Source organism: Humulus lupulus, chromosome X, assembly GCF_963169125.1.
Source record: "Humulus lupulus chromosome X, drHumLupu1.1, whole genome shotgun sequence".
Taxonomy (NCBI): domain Eukaryota; kingdom Viridiplantae; phylum Streptophyta; class Magnoliopsida; order Rosales; family Cannabaceae; genus Humulus; species Humulus lupulus.
The window spans coordinates 200,808,770-200,832,293 of NC_084802.1; the positions used below are offsets into that span (position 1 = coordinate 200,808,770).

Below are 23,524 nucleotides of genomic sequence, written 5' to 3' on the forward strand. Positions count from 1 at the left end.
ATAATGATTTGTTTAAGTGATAATTTTTTCTCATTTAATATATATAGTTTAACAAAAGAGTTTATACTTTTTTGGATCCTGTGTTTTTTTTCCATTACTTTTTGGACCCTATATTTTGTAAAATGGTTAAAATAGAACCCTAAACCCGATTTTAGTTAATGTTTTCTCAACTAAAATCACAAATAATTTACTAAACTAACAATTCACAACAAAAATAAAATCATTCTGTTTAAAAATTGTGTTGTTATATTCAATTTTTTCTTCATCAAAATTGAATTTAGGGTTCTATTTTAACAATTTTACAAAACATAGGGTCCAAAAAATAATTTGTCAAAACACAGAGTCCAAACAGATAATGAAAAAAAACAAAATCCAAAAATATATAAACCCTTAACAAAATAATTTTTTCAAATGTTTAATCACGAAACAATTAAACTTTTGAACAAAAATAAATAAATAAAATAGAAAAAAAAAAAAAGAGAATATATACTAAAGCGATCACTATACTATCATCAACCAAACAGTACTCTCAAACAAAACAAATAGAAAAAGTAGAAATAAGACTATTCGTTCGTATAGATAATTATAGATAAATATATGGAAGCCGAATTTCCTACGTACTTTCTTATTAAACAAATATAATTATATATTTGAAAAACCTTCCTCGTTAATAATCACATCTGACTTCATTTAGAATAATTGCTTAACCCTACGCGTATAAATATATTTGTAGTGGCCATACCCATATTCATATATAGATCGATTTCTCTCTCTATATTATTATGTGTGCCAAATAAGTTTTCCAGATACAATTGTACGTGGATTAAAGCCAAACTTGCTTACAAAGCATATTATTAATTATGAACACAAATATTGGTCCAATGATTCTTTCTTTCCTCTTTTCCGTTACCCAACTCTGCATTATTTCAATGCTACAGCTGCCGCCTCTGACCGACGCAGCCGGTGGCAGGTGGCAACTCTTGCAGTCAAGCATCGGCATTTCAGCCATGCACATGCAGCTACTAAACAACGACCGCGTTGTACTTTTCGACCGCACCGATTTCGGCAAGTCCAACTTGTTGTTGCCTGCCGGAAAATGCCGTAAAGACCCCGCAGAGATGGCTCTCAAAGTCGACTGTACCGCACATTCGGCCGAGTACAACGTCATCACCAATACCTTCAGGCCTCTCACGGTACAGACCGACGTGTGGTGCTCCTCTGGTTCTCTAATGCCGGACGGGACCCTGATGCAAACTGGCGGTTTCAATGACGGAGAACGAAGGGTCAGGAATTTCAAGCCTTGTGGCGGAGCAACTTGCGACTGGCAGGAGTTGAATCTCGGACTGGCGGTGCGTAGGTGGTACGCCACCAACCATATCTTGCCAGATGGTAGACAGATAATCATTGGTGGTCGGAGACAGTTCAATTACGAGTTTTATCCTAAAACTAGTGACAAAAATATCCACAGTTTACCATTCTTAGCTCAAACAAATGACAAGGGAGTAGAGAACAATCTATACCCCTTTGTTTTTCTTAATGTTGATGGAAACTTGTTCGTTTTTGCCAACAACCGAGCTATACTGTTGGACTACGCGAGAAACCAGGTGGTGAGAACTTACCCCCAAATACCTGGTGGGGACCCGAGGTCTTATCCGAGTACTGGGTCGGCGGTTCTGTTACCTTTGAAGAATATTCAGGCCAAGAATGTGGAAGCTGAGGTTTTGGTATGTGGTGGAGCCCCGAAAGGATCTCGTACTCTAGCCACGAAGGGGATATTCTTACCTGCGTTGAATACTTGTGCCCGGATCAAAATAACCGATCCAAAACCCAACTGGGTCGTGGAAACCATGCCTTCATCTAGAGTCATGGGGGACATGATTATCCTTCCAAACGGAAACGTTTTGATCATTAACGGTGCCGGGACGGGAACCGCAGCTTGGGAGTTGGGTCGCAACCCGGTACTGAATCCGGTTATTTACAGACCCGGAAATAGAATCGGGGCACGGTTTGAGCTTCAAAACCCGACCAAGATTCCCCGAATGTACCACTCTGCGGCGGTGCTCCTCCGTGACGGTAGGGTTCTAGTCGGTGGCAGCAATCCCCATATAGGCTACAGGTTCAGTGGAGTTCTGTTTCCGACGGAATTGAGCTTAGAGGCTTTCAGTCCATCATATTTGGACAACCCGAATCTTCGGCCGACCATTGTTTTGCCCGCTTCGCAAACCCAGCTCAAGCATTCACAGATGTTCACGGTTCGGTTTCGACTGACGGGTAATTTAAATCCGAATTCCGTGTCAACGACAATAGTTTCGCCGTCGTTTTCGACCCACTCATTTTCGATGAATCAAAGACTGTTGGAACTACCAAAGACAGGACAAGTGCAGAGTTTAGGGAAATCAACGTACCAAGTAGAGATCACAACACCTGCTTCGGGTAATCTTGCTCCTTCAGGGTATTATCTGTTGTTTGTTGTTCATCAAGAGATTCCCAGCCAGGGTATTTGGGTCCACATCAACTAATTGAGTAGGACTATACATATATATGTGTATAAGTAATTTATTGTTTCTTATATATACTCTCTCTCTCTATATATATATATATATATATACATCTATTTTTAATTGTGTATAAGTGAAATAAGTTTATGACATAATTTTTAATGTATAATAGTAATAAGACATTCGACCAAAGTGGAATGAATGTATTCGACTATAGATCTTAGTATCATATTTTTATAAGCACATTTAGTACGTAATCAATAAAATTGTGAAGGTTTGGTGTTTATTTATATTATGTGTCAATTATTATTTGCAATTACATATCGGATGTATATTATTTAAGATTACGCTACTACTAGCCAATGCAAAATACTTGGTACTCCTTTCACTAAAATTTGGATCCAAATCTTCTATATACATCACTTATTTTCATGTCCCTTCCCGTCCCTCCAATGAAAATATTCCATCTCATCAAATTACCATGGCTTATTTGTAACTGAAGTTGACTAAATGTTTTAACTTTCTGTATGCATTTCTTATTTATTCTCTCTTACTTCAATTGACTTCTTTACTATCTGGTCCCTTTATAAAATATCTTACTTCTCATCATAGATAGATAACAAGGTGCTTCTATAAATGAGGCTGTGAACTAAATGAATACACAGGTTGTTTTCAATCATTAATAAAAATAAAATAAAAAAATGGAAAAAAAAACAATGGTTACCAATTTACCATTAAAGAGAGTTTGTGATATATTTTATCTTTGTTATCAACTCTTGTTGTTTGTTTTATTTATTATTTTGGAAAATGCTAAATAACCCGCCTGAAGGGCTCTCCTGAGCTAGCTAAGTTGGCTCCCTCCAATTGGTTGGTAGTTTGCGAAAATTGACTGCTCGTCCTTAGGACCAGCACTGCAAGAATACGGACATCTAGTGACTACACGTCTAGCGACGACATCAAAAGTTCGTCGCTAGAGGTACTTTCAGGCACACGGCTCCCTTTCGCACTAAACGAAATAAAAAAGGGCCTGAAATTTTTTAATTTCACTTGAAATGTCTCTCTCCCCTCCCTTCAGTTACCCAAACCCCGAAGATATTTTAGGTGCAATATCTAACTTCTTGAATCAACAATTATTCAACTAGAATGTAATGGACAATTAAAGCAAAGTAAAATCACACATGAAATTTTACAAGCTTCATCTGCACTGGAACAATTTCCAGCCGACTAGTGCTTGGGTCGGGTAATATGTAACTTTCACTAACAAATCAAATGTTAAGTACAATGACTAGTTCCAAAATGAAATCAACGTCTTAACACTACTGAAATTACAGATTACCCTAAAACTTGAGTAACCACTCAAAAACAATTTCCAAATCCCTTGGAACTTATGAATCGAATCCCTCGATTCAGAAACGCTCAAGATCCCCTTGAGCACGCTAGTTGAATCCCTCTACTAGCCAGATTCGAACTCCCTTCGAATCAGAACAGAACTTCCCACAGCTCTGCAACAAGCTCCCCCTTCAACAATGGCGAACCTGCAAATACACCAGAAAGAAAGAAAGACAAGAGAGAAAAACAAGATTCTGTTTTCTCAACCAAAATGAACAACTAACAGAAAGAGAGTTAGGTTGTTAGGAACAGATTATTATATTTATAGCAACCCTAACACCTAACAGATTAACAAAACGACCAGCTAAACAGAATTAACATGTTTCCAAATATACTGACACAAGCTGACGTGTACTCATTAATCTACAGCATCCAGTAGATGAAACTCGAGACTAAGTAGAACGAACAGAGACAACATATTCAAAAAACAATTCAAAGACTGAGGTATTTGCTCTTAAAATGTGTTTATTCTCTGTATTTAGGATTGTTTATTTTGATTTTTTTTCATTATGTACTATAAGTTGAAGAAAATATATGTTTTAATTGAATTTTTGTAAAACTTTAATGTATGTAGAAAAATATATGTCGTTCTATTAGTTTATAATTTGAAAATAGTTTTAAAGTGACATCTGCCACTTACTGTCGGATAAGCTTTGCAAAGTGCTACACTATCCTCAATGGCATTTGATAAAACTTCAAATTGAGCTATTATCTTTCCTTTTAATTTCTTTTTCTTATTCTTTTATTTTGTTTCCTCCAAAAAAAATCCATATGCCAAATTACTATATATTATTCATTTTGTGATTTTATTTTTCATAAATCTTTTATAAATAAAAGTATGAAATTTTTTTTGTTCTAGGATTTTATTGAATTTATTTTTGGACGTTTTGTTTTGATTTATGTGTTCTTTGTTGAAACTTGGTCGGACACACTACAAGAAATTTGACATTTACCTACCAATTTCTTATTACCTACTTATATTTATTTGTAGGTAAAGATGAGTTTTACCTACCAATATTTAATGGTACGAACTATTCGTAAGTAAATATTGCAAAATTATGAACTATTTCAAATTTATTTTTTGCTACCAATAAAATTGGTAGGTAAAGAGTTTTACGTACAGATATATTGGAGGAAAATTTTCAGCTTTTGGAGCTCACTTTTCCCACCAATTTTATTTTAATTTTAAAAATTTATTAAAATCAATGCTGACGTGTCTACAACATTTGTGTGACCATACTTATTTTATAATTAACACATTATTTTATCAATACATATAAATATAATACTAACATAAATAAATTTATTATTTAATATAAATTTATACTTATAAACCTAAACCCTAACATATATCTCAAACACTCAAGCTTCTCTCTTCCAAACACAGTCGCCTCTCTCTGTTCTCTTCTCCGAGCACCGCCTCTCTCTTCTTTCTTCTCCGACCTTTGCCTCTCTCTTCTCTCTTCTCCGAGCTTTGCCTCTCTTTTCTCTCTTCTATGAGCAATGCCTCCACCATCAGACCATGGCTGAGCATAGCTGAGACCCTTAATCTCCATGGTTGAGCATCGGGTGCCTTTCTTTGTCTAGTTCGACTGCCTTCATTTCCAGTTTCCTTCATCTCTATTCTTGAATCAACCCAGAGGCTTTCTTCTTCGTTGTTGAACCGAGATGCCTTCACCTCTTTTCTTGAACCCGCCTCTGATGAGTATTCTTAGGCGCTGCCACCGCCTCCATCTCTGAATCTGCACCTCCATTGACGAGTGTCGTGGTTGATGTTGCTGCCTCCATCTCTAAATCGTGGGTTCTAAATCATGGCATCCATATCAACTCTGTCATCCTCCGACACTCCATTTTATTTTTGTAAGTATGGGTATTGAACTTGTTTAGATTTATGGGTGTTGTCATTTTGGCTATTTTAACCATGTTTACTTAACAGGGATACCATTTTGTGATTTCTATTTGTTTTGCTTATCTCGGGGGGTTTGAGATTTCGATTCACTTGGCTCAGTGGCTTTGTGAGTTTTAGAATGTTGGCTTGGTGGGTTTGAGGTATATTTTTATGATCCATTTTGATTAAATCCCTACTAATCTGAAGGATTAATGATAATCCACTATTCTAAGGCCTTTTCATTGTTATTTGCTATGTATATTTAGTATAAGGTGTAGATGTATGCTTTGAGAAATATTTGGTTTAACGATTAGTTAATTTCATTATCCTACAAGTTTGAGTTTTGTTTTTGTTTAGATTACAGTTATATTTCATTGCTTTAATCTGGTTTTGTGGCTTTAAGTTTCAAACATATTGGCTTAGTGGCTTTAGGAAATATGTTTATGATTCATTTTGATTAAATCCCCACTAATGTGATGTATTAATGATGATCCATTGTTATGCCTTTCGATTGTTATTTTTTTTTTTATATATATTTAGTATATTGTTTAGATTTTTTGTTTTGGGGTTTCACTCTATTACAGCTTGATTAAGCAAGATTTTTTAGCAAAGTTTGATTATGAGACATGATTGAGAAAAGTTTTTTTTCTTCTGTATATTTACTTTGGTATTTTGTTTCTGATTATAGCTTGATTCCTAGCCAATAGGGATTTGGTGATCTTGTTCATTGTTTGAGGTCTATGTTTGATTATGAGACATGATTTATAATATTTTTGAATATTTGAGGTCACACTATATTACCGCTTGACTGAGCAAAGTTTTTCTTCTTCTGTATATTTACTTGGTACTTTGTTGCTAATTACAACTTGATTGTGCCTAAAATACCAACTTTTTTTTTGTTTGTATTTTTTTGAATCATTGTTTCCTGGTTTAAAACTGACCTAATCTATGATTTTGTTAAGTAAACACTATAGACTTTTTTAAATACATTTATAATTAAATAAACTAACTGCACTATAAAATAATTTATATTGTGTTCTGTTTCAGAATTTCATCACCAATGAGATCTGTTTGAATATGACTTGTCAATCTGTTTCAATATTATTTATGTATAATCTCATTGAATTTCTTGATGTCTTCTTGCTTGTTTCTTGTGCTATCATCAATAAATTGATACTTTGTTGCAATATTCAGATTTGGAGTTTTTTTTTATGTACTTTGTTATTGATATTGATATTCATATTTAAATATAGATTAATTTAATAAGTTTACTACATTAGTGAATCTGATTCTTTGTTCCTGTACTAAGATTTAATAAGTTTTTTTATGTTCTGATATTTTCTTTTCATATTTAGATATTTGCCTTTTCATATTTCTTTGTTTTTCTATTTCTAAAGTTTTGCATTAATCTCAAGTGTTTCTCTATGTTTAGCATGCTCTGCTTTATGGTTTGTAGGGTCAACTTTGATATTGATATTGATACTGTAGGGTGAACTTTGTTTTTGGAGAGATAACTAGTTTTTGAGTTTAAGAGTTTTGTGTGTTTGAATCTGATTTTTGTTCTGTATACAAATATGTTTTGAATCTAATTTTTTTAAAGTGTGAAAATTATGTGTTTGGTATTTGATTTATGTATTAGGTTCATTGATTATATATATGAATCTGTTTTTCTTTTTAAAAAGGAGAAGAGACATCTACTTTTTATTTTGAGTTTTTTATGTTAAACTTTGAATCTAGTTTGTATTATCTTCATCATTGTTTACATGTTCATATATACTGCACATGAACTTCTTTGTTTTATCACATGAATTCTAGTTTTCGATGCATATTGCCTATTAAATGTAGTTTTGAATGTTGACTTATATTTTATTTTTCTGATTTTGATCAGTATGCTACTTTGATTTTTTTTTTGCCTGTGATGTTGATAAATGATTTTATTTTATGCTGGTGATTATGGGACTTGGTGTGCTCATATATTTGTTTTTTAATATATGTTGGTATATCAAGTATCATAAATGCCCATAATAATAAGTCATATTTTCTGAAATCCTTATGATGATTAAATTGAGGATAATTATTGTGTTGAGATTAATTATATTTTCCCATTGTTGCCAACCCGAACCCCACCTCCAACCATCGTCGGTGTCCACCTCACAAAGCCATCATCGACATTCACAAATTCAGTTTAGAGAAAAAGGATGCTCTCGTGTAATAATCTCAAAGTGAATAATAGACTTAAATAAAATTGTTGATATTTTTTATGAAATGTAATTAGTTTAACACTCATCTTTAATAAGCAATGAATATTTTATAATATATGTTTGTTTATTTTATTATTAATGTTAAATAATTTATTTGAGAAAAATGTTAAATATTTTTAAAATTAATTATTTTTATTTATTATTTATATGAAATTAAATTTAAATATATAATTAAAATTACCTATCTAAAAATCTTTATTTACCAATAAATAAGTGTAGGTAAAAATAAGTATGCCACATCATGCCACGTGGACCAATCATTTAGAGCCACATAATTAATAAAAATGAGATAAGTAACCCAATCATTAAGTTTCAACTAGTCCAACAAATGTCTGCCACGTGTTTCACTAAAAAATTGCCACGAGGATTGCCACGTCAGTTGCCACATAAGATGCCATGTCAAAAAGTCCAAGTCTTTATTTGGGGTCCACGTGAGTTTTACCTACCGATATATCAATCGTAGGCAATGGTACATTTCTCGACTAACTATTACCTACCAATATAGTATTGGTCAAAATATGTAGGTAAAATGATTTACCTACCAATACGCTATCTTTACCTACAATTAATATTAGTAGGTAAATGTTGAATTTCTTGTAGTGACAAGAATAAAGTGACTGCACTATAAGTGCATTTATGTTAGAATCTTTTTAAGTTATGGGGTATCATTTAGGTCCAATTTTTCTTCATATGACCTTGAGTAGTTGGATATAAAATAGGCTATATAACTACAAAAAAAATGTTGTTTTTACCGAGAACCCTATACCGAGAACATGTTCTCGGTAGAAACATTTCAGAACCGCGTCCAGGCTACGCGGTATTTTTTCGTTTTAGTTGATATACCAAGAACATGTTCTCAGTAGAAGTCCTTTATATGCTTCTTCTTCCCTGAACCAGAGGTCATTTTCTCTAAAACAAAAATAAAACCCCAAATCGATCTCTCTTCGCCATTTTTTGTGTATTCTCTGGATTTCCGCCCCCAAATGATAGCTTTTTGAGAAATCTTCCCCTCCAAAGAAGATTTAGTCATCAATAGGGTCTATCAAGGTATGTATTTGTATATATGTCCTTTTATTTTGTGTATAACTTTATCTAATTTTTTTTTTTCTGCTTTGGCCATCTCTACTCCGATTATGGGGTTTTTTCTTTCTTTCTTTTTAGATTGTTAAGGTATTGCATTATTCACAAGAGCTCGTACACGTATCCACGAATTTTATTTATAATTTTTTGGTTTTTTTAATATTTTTAGCATAAATACATATTGGGGTTCTATGTATAATTTTTTTAATATTTTCAATATTTTTTGTGAAAATAGAATAAATAAACTTATATTTACATATTTTTAATATATTGTTATCTGTCATAATATATATATAATATTTGATTATGTATTTATAATAGGTAAGAATAATAATTAGAAATAAAAATTAGGTAAAAGTTTAGTGATATCCAGTTTTTAGGATATAATGTTGTGTAGTGTTTTAGTGAAATACATATATAGCTTTAGGATTTAGTTGGTGCAATTTTTTGGATAAATAATTAATTTATTAGCAATTAGTTTGTGTTGGATTAATTAATGATGAATGTGAGTAATAAAATTAGTATGAAAATTTATTAATTTAATAGTTTATTTTTTTGGTATATAATTTGACTTTTAGTTATAAAAATCTGTTTTGAGGGAAATATAATATTTGAGTGTTAATTTTTTAGATTGGGTTAAATAATTTGAGTGTTAGATTATTAGATTGTGTTGATAAAGTTTGATTATTAGAGTGGGCTTTATTTCTTTAAATTGAATTTTGTTGTTGCTGTTGCTGTTGTTATTTTTTTTATTTTTAGTGTTGATGAATATTGATGCTTTGTTGTTTTTGTTGTAAAATTTTAGTAAAATTATGATATTTTGATTAAAAAAATTGAATAATTAATAAAATTAAGATTAATAGTTATAAATTATATAGTCGTTTGCAATGTATATGTATGTTCTAGGACTGGATATTTTTTTATGTGTTATTTGCAGGTTTTTAAATTTTGGGATACATAAAAATACAGTCGTTATGCTGCCAATTTTTTTAATAAAATTAAAAGTACTCAATAAAATTTCTAATTTAATAAATAGTGAATTGATAAGTAAAATAATATATTTTTAATTATGATTAAATAAAATTAACAATAACATTATGCAACCAAATTTTAATAAAAATAAACATTAATCTTGAATATTAATTAAATAAGTAATAAATCCTAAAGTAATTAAGTAACTTTTAACCAAATCTTAGAAATTTTGTGTAAATTAATAAAACTATTCAATAAAGCATAAGTAAAATATGTAATTTAATAAATACTGAATTAATATGTAAAAAAAAATATTTGTTAGTTCTCATTAAATAAAATTAACAAATATATTATTAGAAAACCAATTTTAAACATAATCTTAATAATTATTAAAATTGATTTAATTGTAAAAGATTAAACATTAATTGTAATTAAAATTAAAATTAATATTTGATGTTAGAAAAAATATGTCAAATTTTAATAATTTTAATAATATTTACACTCAAATATATTACAGTTAGATATCATAAAACAGCATAATTAACTTCAAAGAGCATAACACATTATAAAAAAAAATATTTAACAAAATTTGTTTTTCTTTGGTAAGAAGAAATTATTACCAAAGATATGATAGCGTGTTATTATCACCTAGCGATAATTTTTTATTTTATTAGTGTTCATCACAAGAAGCCTTAGACCCGTTCCGAGAGGGTGAGTCATTGAAGACTCTTAAATTTGTCTCTATCTGAATTAGGACACACACACAAATTGATTGTAAGTTTGATGATAAGTGTTCCGTGCAGCGCTATACTCATACAATGTCGATCGACAATAGTTGGATTAATTTGACAGATCGATTATCTGATGAGTATGAGGCTGGTGTGATGGATTTTCCCAGAGAGCTAAGGCGTGCGTTGAGTCAAGGGGATTGGTGAAATGTCCGTGTAGGAGGTGTGTCAACGTTAAATTTCAAACGATTGATGTATTAGAAAATCATCTCTTTGTAAATGATTTTCTACGGAAATATACCAATTGGCATTGGCATGGAGAGGATGAAATAATACCAATGAGGAAAGTGATAGATAAAAATGATGAAGATGAAATGATGGATGTTCTCAGTGATGTTATGCAAAATGACAATGACGAATATGAAGAGAATGAGCGCGATCAAGAGATACCTACAGCAGACTACAGGGGTGGGCAACATTATAACGATTTGTTTGCTGAGATCGAGGCTCCATTATTCCTTGGGTGTCAAAATTACACATCATTGAATTTCCTAGTGAAGTTGATGCATTTCAAAGTGTTGGGAAAAATTCCCAAGAAAATATTTGATGGAATGCTGGAGTTGTTACATGATGCATTTTCAGCCCCAAATAAGCTTCCAAAATCACATTAAGCAGCGAAAATGTTGTTGCGTAAACTTGGATTGGGCTACGAGTCAATCCATGTCTGCAAGCATGATTGCGCACTATTTTGGAAAGAACATGCTGGAAAAAGCAAATGTCCTGTTTGTGGGGAGGATCAATGGGTGGACAAGAACACCTAAGGGTAAGAAAGTGTCTCATAAAGTGATGCGTTATTTTCCTTTAACCCCTAGGTTAATGCGAAAATATGCATCGAGGCACATTGCTCAACATATGAGATGACATCACGAGCAACATATAAAAGAAGATGGTGTATTGTGTCATCCTACTGATGGGAAAGTTTGGAAGGACTTTGACTGAAATAATCCAACGTTTGCAATGGAACCCAGGAATGTACGCCTTGGATTGGCTGTAGATGGATTCAATCTCTTTGATAATATGAGTCTTTCTTATAGTATGTGGCGGCTATGTTGACGACATATAACTTGCCACCATGGTTGTGCATGAGAGAAACTAATTTCATGTTGAGCTTATTAATTCCGGGACCCCATTCGCTAGGAAAAGATTTTGATGTTTTCTTAAGACCATTGATTGATGAGTTAAAATAATTATGGGTGACCGGTGTACAAACTCGAGATGCAGTCGATGATAGTTTCTTCACTCTTTTAGCAGCTTTGACGTGGACTATAAACGATTACCCAACAAGGAGTAGTCTTTTTGGATGGACTGGCCAATGTTATCATGCTTGCTCTACTTGCAATGTGGCAACACCATCTATTCGTTTACAAAAGAATAACGTTTTTTATGGCCATAGACATTTTTTACCAATCAAACATGCTATTAGAATGGAAACGAAGACATATGGTGTTGTTGACAAAAGACTACCACCAAAGCCATTAACCATGCAAGATATGTTCACACAAATGAGTTTTATACCCGATTCTCTTCCTGGTAAGTGTGTAAGATATGGTGGCCAAAAAAGAAAGCGTACAAAAGAACAAGTAGGTTGACGAAAAAAAAGTATATTTTTTGAGCTCCCATATTGAGGAGTGGGTTATAGGGTGAAAAGGAAAGCGAGAAAGACAACCTCCAGCTCTATAGATCAAAGTCAGTCCCAAGCACATACTGCTCCTACGCCTAATGAAGATATGACTACTATGGCTATGATGATGAAGGCAATGCGTGAGACGATTCAGATGGTGATACCTCAGCAACCCAGTAATTTTTATGACCCACGGTTTGACAGTTTTCTGCAGAGGTATTTGCCATCACAATCTGAAGGCGGTACGTCTTCTCAGAGTAACACCACCCATCCTAACCTTCATTCACTGCCACAACAGCAGTACCAGCCTCCTCCACAATATCCGCCACATGTGTCGTCGCAACAACCTTCGCAGTATCAAAATCAGTACATGTTTGGACACTCTTCCCAGTCCTCCTCCACTATATTTTAACTTTACCGATTTTCAAGGAGGATCGATGCAGCATCCGCTACCTGATGTTAGGTATGGGGAGGTTGGAGGTTCGTCGCGGCAGCCATATGTCAGATATGGTGATTTTGGCGGCGGGTCGTAGCAACCTTTTTTATCCACCCCGGTACAGCCACAACCTCAAGATCAGTTTGGGGACCTCACACTTGGATGATCTTCACAGCAGCCTTATATTCCTTCACCGCCACAGACACAGCCGTCGCCCTCACCGCCACTGCCACCGCCACAGCCACAGCAAAATGTTGAAGACGAGGATAATTACAATATTAACCTTAATGATTTTATTTAGTTAATAGTTTATGTATTTTGATTAAATTAACAGTATATTTATTTTTAATGATAATAGCGATATTAGCTAGTTTGATAAATATTAAAATTATATATTAATTTTAATAGTAGTTATGTTTAAATTAATTAATTGGTTATTTTGTTGAAGTTTATTATGAATTAATTTTAAAAATATTTAAATTTAATAAATATTAATTAATTTAAAATTATTTATTAAAATATATAATAAAAATATTATTAGCGGCAGACCCCGCGGTTAATTATGTCGCCTCTGACACATGTATTAGCGGCGGATTCTGCTGCTATTGTCCGCCGGTAATAATGTGTTATTAGTGGCGGGTGTGTCAGTCCGTCTCTAATAATCCTTATTAGCGACCAATAATTCGCAGAAGAGTATTAGCGGCGGGGTCTCGCTGCTAATAGCCTTTGTTCTTGTTGCGAATTATTAGGATATGTAATTACTACCTAGTATTTACACAACCTAATAATTACACAATTACTTCCAAACACGCCTTCATTTGTATAGAAAGTTTGCCATTATACTAAAAATAACACAAGTTTGAAGTTCATGAATATATTAGCGTATTTAAAATTAATCAATAGAATGAAACAAATTCATGCCATTGATGTAAAGAATGATCATTGATGTAAAGAATGACTTTAACTTTTTTTTTTTTTGATGAAACAGCAGTGTATTCAAAACTCCAAATAACCTTTACATCCTAAAAGCATCTTCCATAGAAGACCTTAATGTATTAACAAGTCTATACAAGACAAAATTTTGATATTCCTTTTCTTTTCTTTACAATTCGGCAAACCAATTTTTATCCTCTGAACTAACCTTTCTAGGCATAGCACAACTTACTCTAAGCTTTACAGCTTCCTTAGTCCTCCTTATAATCACCTCTTGACTACTAGAGCTAATCTTCAAAACTTCGTCATTTCTAGCGCGCCACAAGTGATACACCAAGGCTGCTGCAAGAACCTTTTTCTTGAATTGAGACTGCTTAGATCGCTCTATCCACCTGATCAAGGACTGGAGGTCTTCAGCCCTTACATTCCAACCGAGCCAAGTTTTCAACACTTGAAGACAAACATGGCTAAAAGAGCAATGAAAAAACAGATGCTCCACATTCTCTTTGTGAATATTACATAATCCACACACTTCTTCATCAATCACCTTGAACTTAAAGAGCCTAACTTTTGTTTTCAATTTGTCTTGGATAGCCATCCAAAGGATGAAACTATGTTTGGGAACATTTAGTCTTCCCCAAACTTGTTTATCCCATTTACAGACATAAAATTCACATTCAACAGGGCTGTTTTGTACACTACATAAAAAAATATGTAAACATTAATATTAAATGTATGGATATATAATATAAAAATATTTTGAAATTTGATCGTATATATATTTATATATACCTTAACAACTTCATAGCCATGCTTTCTTGGTCTTCCTTTTCTACTCTTGGCATAACTAAGGCTAAGGTCAACTCCAATGGGATACTAAAACATCAAATTTGTGTGGATTTTACACAAAACTAAACCCAACCAGACGGTAAAAGCTTTCCTATATTTGACTTTGTTCATATTAAGTATAATATTATAATAATAGTGTTAACAATAATATATATTTACATGTATAACATAGTTATTATCAAATCATGTTCCTTATTTAAAAATCTAAAATTAAATAACATAACAAGTTAAATACAAATCTAAGTAATTATTTAGAGAATTAATACAGATATATTTAACTATCTGCCAAAAAAAAAAATACATCTAAATTTAACATACAACATTTTTAACCAAAAGACTAATTAAAACATAAGAAGCAGAACGATATGTTTCTGAAATTAATGCTAACAATGTCATTGACTCAATAATTAAAAAAAATTCCCTTTTTTTCGTTTCTGACGTGGACACGGTTCTCCTACACATTTATTATGGTAGATTTGTAATATAGTTGTTAAATTTATTATATAATAATTTGAAAATTTTTAAAAAATATAGTTTTTATGCTATCAATGTGCAAAAGTATGAGAGTTATACTTCTCTTAATTTGTATGAGAAATTTATTAATTAGAAACACAATTAGTAGCTAACTAAAATATAAAAATATCACATTTTTTTATCATTGTTATGTTTTCTTTGATTTTGAAAGTAATTTTTTTTTCCATCACTTTTTCTTTTTTTTTTCCTTGTTTTTTCTCCATTTTTTCCTACCAATTTTATCCTTCATCTTTTTTTCTTTCCATTTTTTCAGTCTTCCTCTTCTTTTTTTTTTTTTTTTCATTTTTATCCATTTATTTATTTTTTTCTTTCATTTGTATTGTTTTATTTTTTTTTTCATATCTTTTCAGTTTTTTTTTTCATTCTATTTTTTCTTCATTTTTGTATTTATTATTTTCTCATTCTATTTTTTTTTCTTTTTTCACACATATGAGCTTTTTTTTTTCTCCTTCAATTTTTTTCTACCAATTTTTTCATTCATATTTTTTTCTTTTCATTTTTCCATTATTTTTCTTCTTCTTCTTTTCATTCTTATTTATTCATCTATTTTTTTTCATTCATCATTTCTTTTGTTTTTTTTTTCATTTTTGTACTTATTCTTTTCTCATTCTATTTCTTTTCTTTTTTTTTTTTCATTTTTTTCACACATATATTTTAACATTACATAATTATTCTACTATTTTTTTTTTATTTATTATTGTAATTTTTTTTATAGTTTTTTCCACTATATGTAAACAAAATTCAAATCAATTTTTTCAGCATTTTCTTTTTACTGTAACACTTATAGGAATACCAAAATTTGGAAAGAAAACTAATAAAAATATGAAAACGTGAATGGGTAACTGGTTACCTTCACATTCTTTGTGTGTAAATTTCTGGGGGTAACTGGTTACCTTCACATTCTGATGTGTGTATATTTATGGTTTCTTTATGGTAACTGGTTATATATGTTACTAAAATCATAGTTACTTCTTCTTCCTTTTTTAATGAAGTGTTCTTCCACTTTTTCTTTAAAATTTGATGTTTATTTTCATATTTAATATGAGTAACTCGTCACCCCTCTTAGGTAACTGGTTACCTATCTTATGGCAGAAAGTTACTCATATCAGTATAACTGGTAACTACTGGTTACCCCTCCTAATGCATGTTATTTAACCTAGCTCTAAGATTTTTTTTTACATAACTGTCAAAGATTAATAAAGTAACTGGTTACCTTATCCAGAATTTGAAAAAAAAAACATACAATCTAAAAAAAACGTGTTTATAATAAATAAAAAATAATTTTAAAAATAATTCATATTACAAAAAAAATTTGCAAAACAACCAAAGAAAAATTTAATATAAAATTAGTAATATAAAAATAATATAAAAAAACAAATAAGCTAAACAAATAATAATCAAATTTCAAACATACACTTCCAAATTAATAAAACTTGTTTAAGAGTAAAACTATGGCATAAACCAACTTTTATACAAAAATATGGGAAAATAAACCCATAAAAGTGAAAATTATTAAAAAAAGCCATTGATTAACTTTTTTTGAAAAAAAACCATATTTTTGCACACTCTAATAAAAATCCCATATAAAATGTAATTTTATAAATTTAAGAACTAATTTTTTCAGGGCAAACATTTTTCTCATTCAAAACAACGAATCACCCTACCCACCTTTGGGCCATCCCACCTTGATTGGGCCCAGTAGTGAAGTGACTTTTCGGTGAGAATTGAGAGTTGCCAGCCCACGTCCAAACAAGGTTAATTTATTTCATGGTTGCTTCAAAGGCATAATAAACTGGATAATCGATCGGTGAGTAACTTGGTCAAACCAAAGCTTAGCTCTTGATTTATAATATTATAAAACATCAAATCTAATTATCTCACAGAACCCAACTAACTTCCTTTCTCCCAATCACAAAAATTATATAACCAAAAATTTAGTGATATTGCAATTTTTTTCTTAGTTACTGTCACATCACATGGATGTAGACATGAAATGTGTAGTTGGGCAGTCCCATTCCATTAAGGTGGTCATACACTTTAATGGATGAACATATGATTATGTATAATTTTGGGCAACTATATAGAAAATTAACAATCATTCATGGTTACGTAACTTCTTCTAAGTACACTAGTTTCTTTCTTCGAAGTATACAACTACAACTATGTTGTATTTTTTTTTTTAAATTGAATGAATGTAAGGTATTATAATTAGCTATATATATATATATATATCTTGCCCCAATGGCAATGAAGACCAACTTTCTATATATATAGTGCTATGCTCATCCTTATTTCCCATTAATTAGCCTGTTGAAAGACGACTTTGTTAAGGCTTTATACATAAATGCCAACTTTATAATTGATGGTTTGCCAAACAGATATTTCCCCCACAATTGTACTTGTGATTATTATAGAAATCGATGGACAATGATTAAACTTCATTAATGTATACAAACCACGTGATCTTAAATTATGATCAATGAAGATAACTCTTTTTTCAGAGTTTGAGTCGCTCAAGAAATATACACTATAACGAATTGATATAAATTAATAGAGTGTTATTGAATTCCTTTGACGTACGATCCCCATTCTATACATTACATTTCTCTCTCTCTCTCTCTCTCTCTCTCTCTCTCTCTATATATATATATATAAATTTATGCATTTATATATAAAAGTTATCATAAAAATTATTAGTCATAGTTGAGCAGAGAGTTCGATTAAGCTACGGCAGAGAACTAAGCAAAACAAATAAAATTGTCTTACAAAAGGCTCGTGTTAATTAATCCCAACAAGAAACTCCTGACTAATAAACTTCAAATAATAAATTAATTAGCCACATTGCTTAGTTTTGAAACAACAAATTTGACTCCAGTTTTTTTTTCTTATTATATAGATAGAAACTATCGGTCTCAACTTCATCGAGTTGTTGAATCATCACAAAATAAATATATATATATATATATATGTATATATATGTGTGTGTGTGTTTATGTATATGAATAAGAATAAATGCTCAAGTTGAACTTTTATTTTTCTTGATTATCAAATTGAGCTTCGTTGATTAGTTTGTCAAGAATATTTTGTGTCAACTCATATAAATATAATTTTTCTTTGATAACATCTGGCGTCAAAAAGAGATCAATTAAGCAAACTATTTTTAATAATAAAAAAAAAATTGAAAGTCGCCAAAAGAATATGCATGCTCGATTGATGTTTTTTTAAGTTAATTATAATTTATTGATTGTATGAATAAAAAAAATGTATTGTAACATAAGAGATAAGGGAGAGTTATATGTTCTTGCTATCTTTTGGTAACATATAATTAATTACATAAAAAATTATTGGGTTGTGATTATTTTTAATGATGATTATTTATAGTTATGTTTAGTATTTTTGGTATATGCATAAGTTGTGATTCTATTTTTTTACAAGACGACATATAATGTAATTACAGGTCACTAATAAGAAATTTTCAAAAACTTTCAAATAATTTAGAATACTGAAATCATGATTCAAACAGTTTGTTGCATGCGTGATTGTTTCGATATTATACGCGCACGTGCAATAAAATTGTTTGAATCTTGATTTCAACATCCTAAATAATTTAGAATTTCTTAAAAATTTAGAAGTACTTATAACTACATTATATATCGTCATGTAAAAAAATGGAGTTACAACTTACTCATGTACCAAAAATACTAAAAATACTTATAAGTAATGTTTAAAAATAATATAAAGTGGTATCATAATTAGATATATATTTATATACTAGATGCAAGTAATGTGCAATGTACATATTTGTTTAGTTTTATTTTTTTTAAAATATTATATATATTTATTAAGTTTTTATGATTGTTATATAAATTTTAAATAAATACATAATATTATATATATATATAATAATGATATAAACACATTAAAAGAAAAACTAAACCTAAACATTGTTTATGGTTTTTTAAAAAAAATATATATATATATATATATGATAACGTTTTGGATCATAAACTACACTATTTAATGTATAAAACATTCATGAAAAAAAAAATACATTCATAAACTACACTTTTATGATTGGAGAAGAAGTTTATTTATTCATTCTTGATAGAAGATAAATGTTATTATAATTTCTTATGTAGTTACACAGTTATATTATTTGTACATATATGATACCATATATAATTATAATATTTGTTGTTATTTAATATGAATATATATTTAGTTAAGTTATATTAAATAATAAAAAAATATGTTTTATAAATTTTTTAATAAAAATAAAAATTATGTATTATATATTATTATAATAATGATATTTTATAATATTTAAATTTATATTAATATAACTATTAAATATCTAGTATTGTATTAAATATAAATAAAATAATGATATTTTATAATATTTAAATTTATATTAATATAATTAATAAATATTTATTTTTGATAGCTTTTAAAAGTATATTTCGTTTAATATTTGTAATAATGTTAAAAAAATTCTTAAAACTAAGAATTTATGTTATCTACACACTTTTCATATAAATAATATATATATATATATATATATATATAACGTCTAATGTTTTTATTTTGATTTTAGGTGCTTAAATTTTTTGTTAAATTAAAGACCCAAAACAAAAAAAAAGTCTTCAACGAAAGTAAGATTTTCCAACAGCAACAACTTAGTTTAAGCTAATACAAATTTGAGTACAGCGACATACAAATTTTATTGATTAATTATAGTTAATGAATCATTGCGAGGGAACTAAATCTTCATGATTATGTCTTGTTTTGTTTAGCTGTGAATTGAATTTATTTATTTTTTTTTTATTTTTAACAATAATGCACACACCTGCTGTTGAATAAACATTGTATCAAGCTCCTCGACAACATGCATACAACATACACTGTATGCTGTTGTATTATATATATATATATATATTGATTCTAATTATATATGTATTTATATCACACAAAATATATGAAATATAAACATATGTCTAAAGAATTTATTTTCTAGAAAATTAAGATAAATTATTATAACATGGTATTTTGCGGAGAGGCAAACAAATTTTGACCCATCAAAAAAAGAAAAAGGAAAAAAAAAGAGAGAATAATAATTATATTACAGAAACTTATGAATTTTGTTGGGAGAATATCCCTATAACCTAACTTGTCTAAGAATCCTCAATTGAGCTTAGAGCACGTTATATATTTTCATTATTATTAACTTAAACTACGAAAATGAATACTAGGAGTAGGAAGCTTAGTGGGAAAACAAAAAGTCAAAAAGAATTAAGTTGTTCTTGTCAAATAATTTAAATAAAAAACAAAAACAATATGATAAATAATAAATTAATAGAGCCTGCTTTTTTTTTCTTTCCATTTTATATTGCATATCATATTATAATATATGAAGCGTCTTTTTAAAAAAAAAAAAAAAATTCAGTCCCCCCCTATCTTGCAAGAATATTTTCTTGAAATTATAAAAAGAAAAAAGAAAATGCTACGCAGAAGCATAAATTCTAAAAACAGAAAAAAGTTTATTATTATTATTATATGCTTTGGTTAAAAACAGGGACAAATTATCTGGAAATATTTTCTTTACAGACTACAGTTTGGCACATAATAAAGGCACCGAAAGAGGGTCTTTCGAGCCAGCCTTTTTTTAGCATACATATAAAGAGAGTTGAGAGAATTTTTCCATATATTAATTGAATAATTTTCTTTTAAACATAATAATATATTTCTTGGTTGAAAAGCTTCTGTTGACAAACTAGCAAATATATATATATATTTAAAGCGTATCAAAACATATATAAGTAATTAATGATATATATGTATGTATACATAGTTGGATGTGTCTAGTGGATTTTCTCTATATATTATATGGAAAGCAAATTCTAAGTCATTTATGATGACTTTTGCTAGTAGTTATGGTTAAGGAAGTAATTAAAACTTGGGAAATCTACAAAAATGCACTAAAAGTTAAAAAAAATCTGAAAAATACGGTACATTACAAAAATACGGAATTTTTGGATAAAAACACGGAATGGCAAAATTGTAAATACGGAGTGGCAAAATCATATATAAAAGCTGTAAAATACAATTTCTTGTGATCAACATTTACAAACTAGTAAATATATGTTACGAACTTGTAAATATCTGTTACGTGTTTGTAAATAATATTTACAAAATCAGTTATAGAATTGTAGATTTTTTTTTTTTGTAGATAAAACTTTCAAACAAATTCGTAACTAAAATTTTTATTTTTGTAACAATAGTTTACAAGTCTAGTTTTACAACTAAGAAAGATATTTTTGTAACTAATATTTACGAAAATATTTTATAGTTAAGAAATCATAAACAAAATATACATAAAATTATTATACTTTTTCATATTGTTACAATATTGTACCAAAAAATTACATGAACCATTATATTTATGCTATACAACTTAAAAATATAAATTTAAGATATTCATTATTTATAAAACACTTTATTGAATATAGTTGTGAAATACAATATTTTTTTAAAAACAAGTTTTACATCTTTGTAACAACAATTTACAAAACTAATTTCACAACTAAAAAATTTATTTTTGCAACTCACATTTACATAAATATTTATAAACTTATTTAACATGATTATTACAAAGATTTACAAAACTAATTTTTTAACTTTAAATATATTTTTGTAACAAAACTTGAAACTTGAATTAGATTATGATTTTGGTTTAACATTGAGTGTTGAGACTTGACTAGCTATGATTTAAAAAATATATATAATATTTTTATAAAGAATAATAATATTGTGATTATCTTTAACTATATATTATAACATATAGTTATTAATATTAATTTTAATTAACAACATATTGTAATTTGTATAAATATTTATTTATTTTTTGAGTAATTGTATAAATATTAACTTTAATATTAATAAATATATTTATTTTAAATAAAAATAAATTAATCTACTTTATTTTATTGAAGGTAGTAATTATAATTATTATTACTTTTATTATTATATTAATTGATATGCTTAAATTCTTATTAAAAATTAAGACAAAAAAAAAATAAAACAAAGGTAAATATATATATATACACAGTAGGTGGGGAGAGCCGTATATTTGGAATTTATGGATGGGAAAGCCGTATTTTTGTAATTTATTAAAATTACCGTATAAAACAAATTTTTTTTAAAATTACCGTACGAGATGTAATTATTGCCCTGTGATTTTCAGTTGGGCTCTTTGCAATTAATAATCAACTTCACTAATAATAATGAGAATTGCTATATATATATATTATTTAATGAAAGAAAATGAGATCGGTGATCATGGACGGTCCAACTCAATTTTTGTAACTGGTGATTAATTTAAGTTGCGTTATGGTACAAATTTTGTTTTTCATTTCTTTAAACACGAAAAATAGAATTATTTTTTTTATTTTTAAAAATAGAAATGTATTTAGTAATTTTTATTTTTTTGTTTAAAAAAATAAAAAATAAAAACTTGTTTGATAATTCATGTTTTTATTTTCTATTTTCTAAACTAAAAAATTAGTGACCATTATTTATTATTTTAAAAATAAATGTAAGAAATTTATGATAAAAAGATCAAATTAAATGATTATTTTGGAAATTTAAAAATATTATTAACAAATAGTATATAAAATGTTATTTTCAAATTTTGGGGGCCTTTGTGTATGTAAAAAACACTACAAGAAAAAAACTCTATAGCGACAACATCTATTGCGATGACTTTACTCCAAAGTCGTCGCTGTATATAGTCAAAATCTACGAAAAATTCTGTTTTTTTAATTTATTAAAATAAATCATCAACAACACACCACCAGACCCTCCAAATTCCTGGTACCCTACAGCAACGGCATGTCGTCGCTGTAGGGTACCAGGGTGCTAGGGTACCAGGAATTTGGAGGGAACAAGAGGCGGGAACTCATGTTGTCGCTAGTGATGCACACGGGGGCGGGGAGTGCTCCCCCTGTCCCCATCCCCATTTATATCCCCGTCGGGGACGGGGTGGGGAATCCCCTATTGGGGCGGGGAATCTCCACGAGTGTTGGTTTTTATTGATCAAATCAGAGATTATACGCAGCGGAACAACAATCAAATTTTTAGTTTAATCCCATAAGATTTCTAGATCTACTTCTTCACATGCATATATATATTGAATAAAAAATATGAATAGAAAAATTACCTCAAGTCCTTCCTTGCTGCTATCTTTTTGTATGGCTAAATCCTTGAGATCTCACACCAA

At 29.4% G+C, this 23,524-nt stretch overlaps 2 protein-coding genes across 2 annotated transcripts; one reads left to right on the plus strand and one right to left on the minus strand.

Moving 5' to 3' along the window:
- The first annotated feature begins 693 nt into the window (after positions 1-693).
- LOC133803653 (aldehyde oxidase GLOX-like) lies at positions 694-2,784 on the plus strand. The gene has a single exon (XM_062241758.1). It carries the CDS (start codon positions 861-863, stop codon positions 2,517-2,519), a length of 1,659 nt encoding a protein of 552 aa, XP_062097742.1. The 5' UTR covers positions 694-860; the 3' UTR covers positions 2,520-2,784.
- An 11,251-nt stretch (positions 2,785-14,035) lies between these two features.
- Positions 14,036-14,711, minus strand: LOC133806626 (uncharacterized). The gene is made up of 2 exons (XM_062244718.1): positions 14,659-14,711; positions 14,036-14,564 (listed from the first exon to the last, which is right to left on the minus strand). The coding sequence occupies exons 1-2, from the start codon at positions 14,709-14,711 to the stop codon at positions 14,036-14,038; spliced, it is 582 nt and encodes a 193-aa protein (XP_062100702.1).
- Between the last annotated feature and the right edge of the window lie 8,813 nt (positions 14,712-23,524).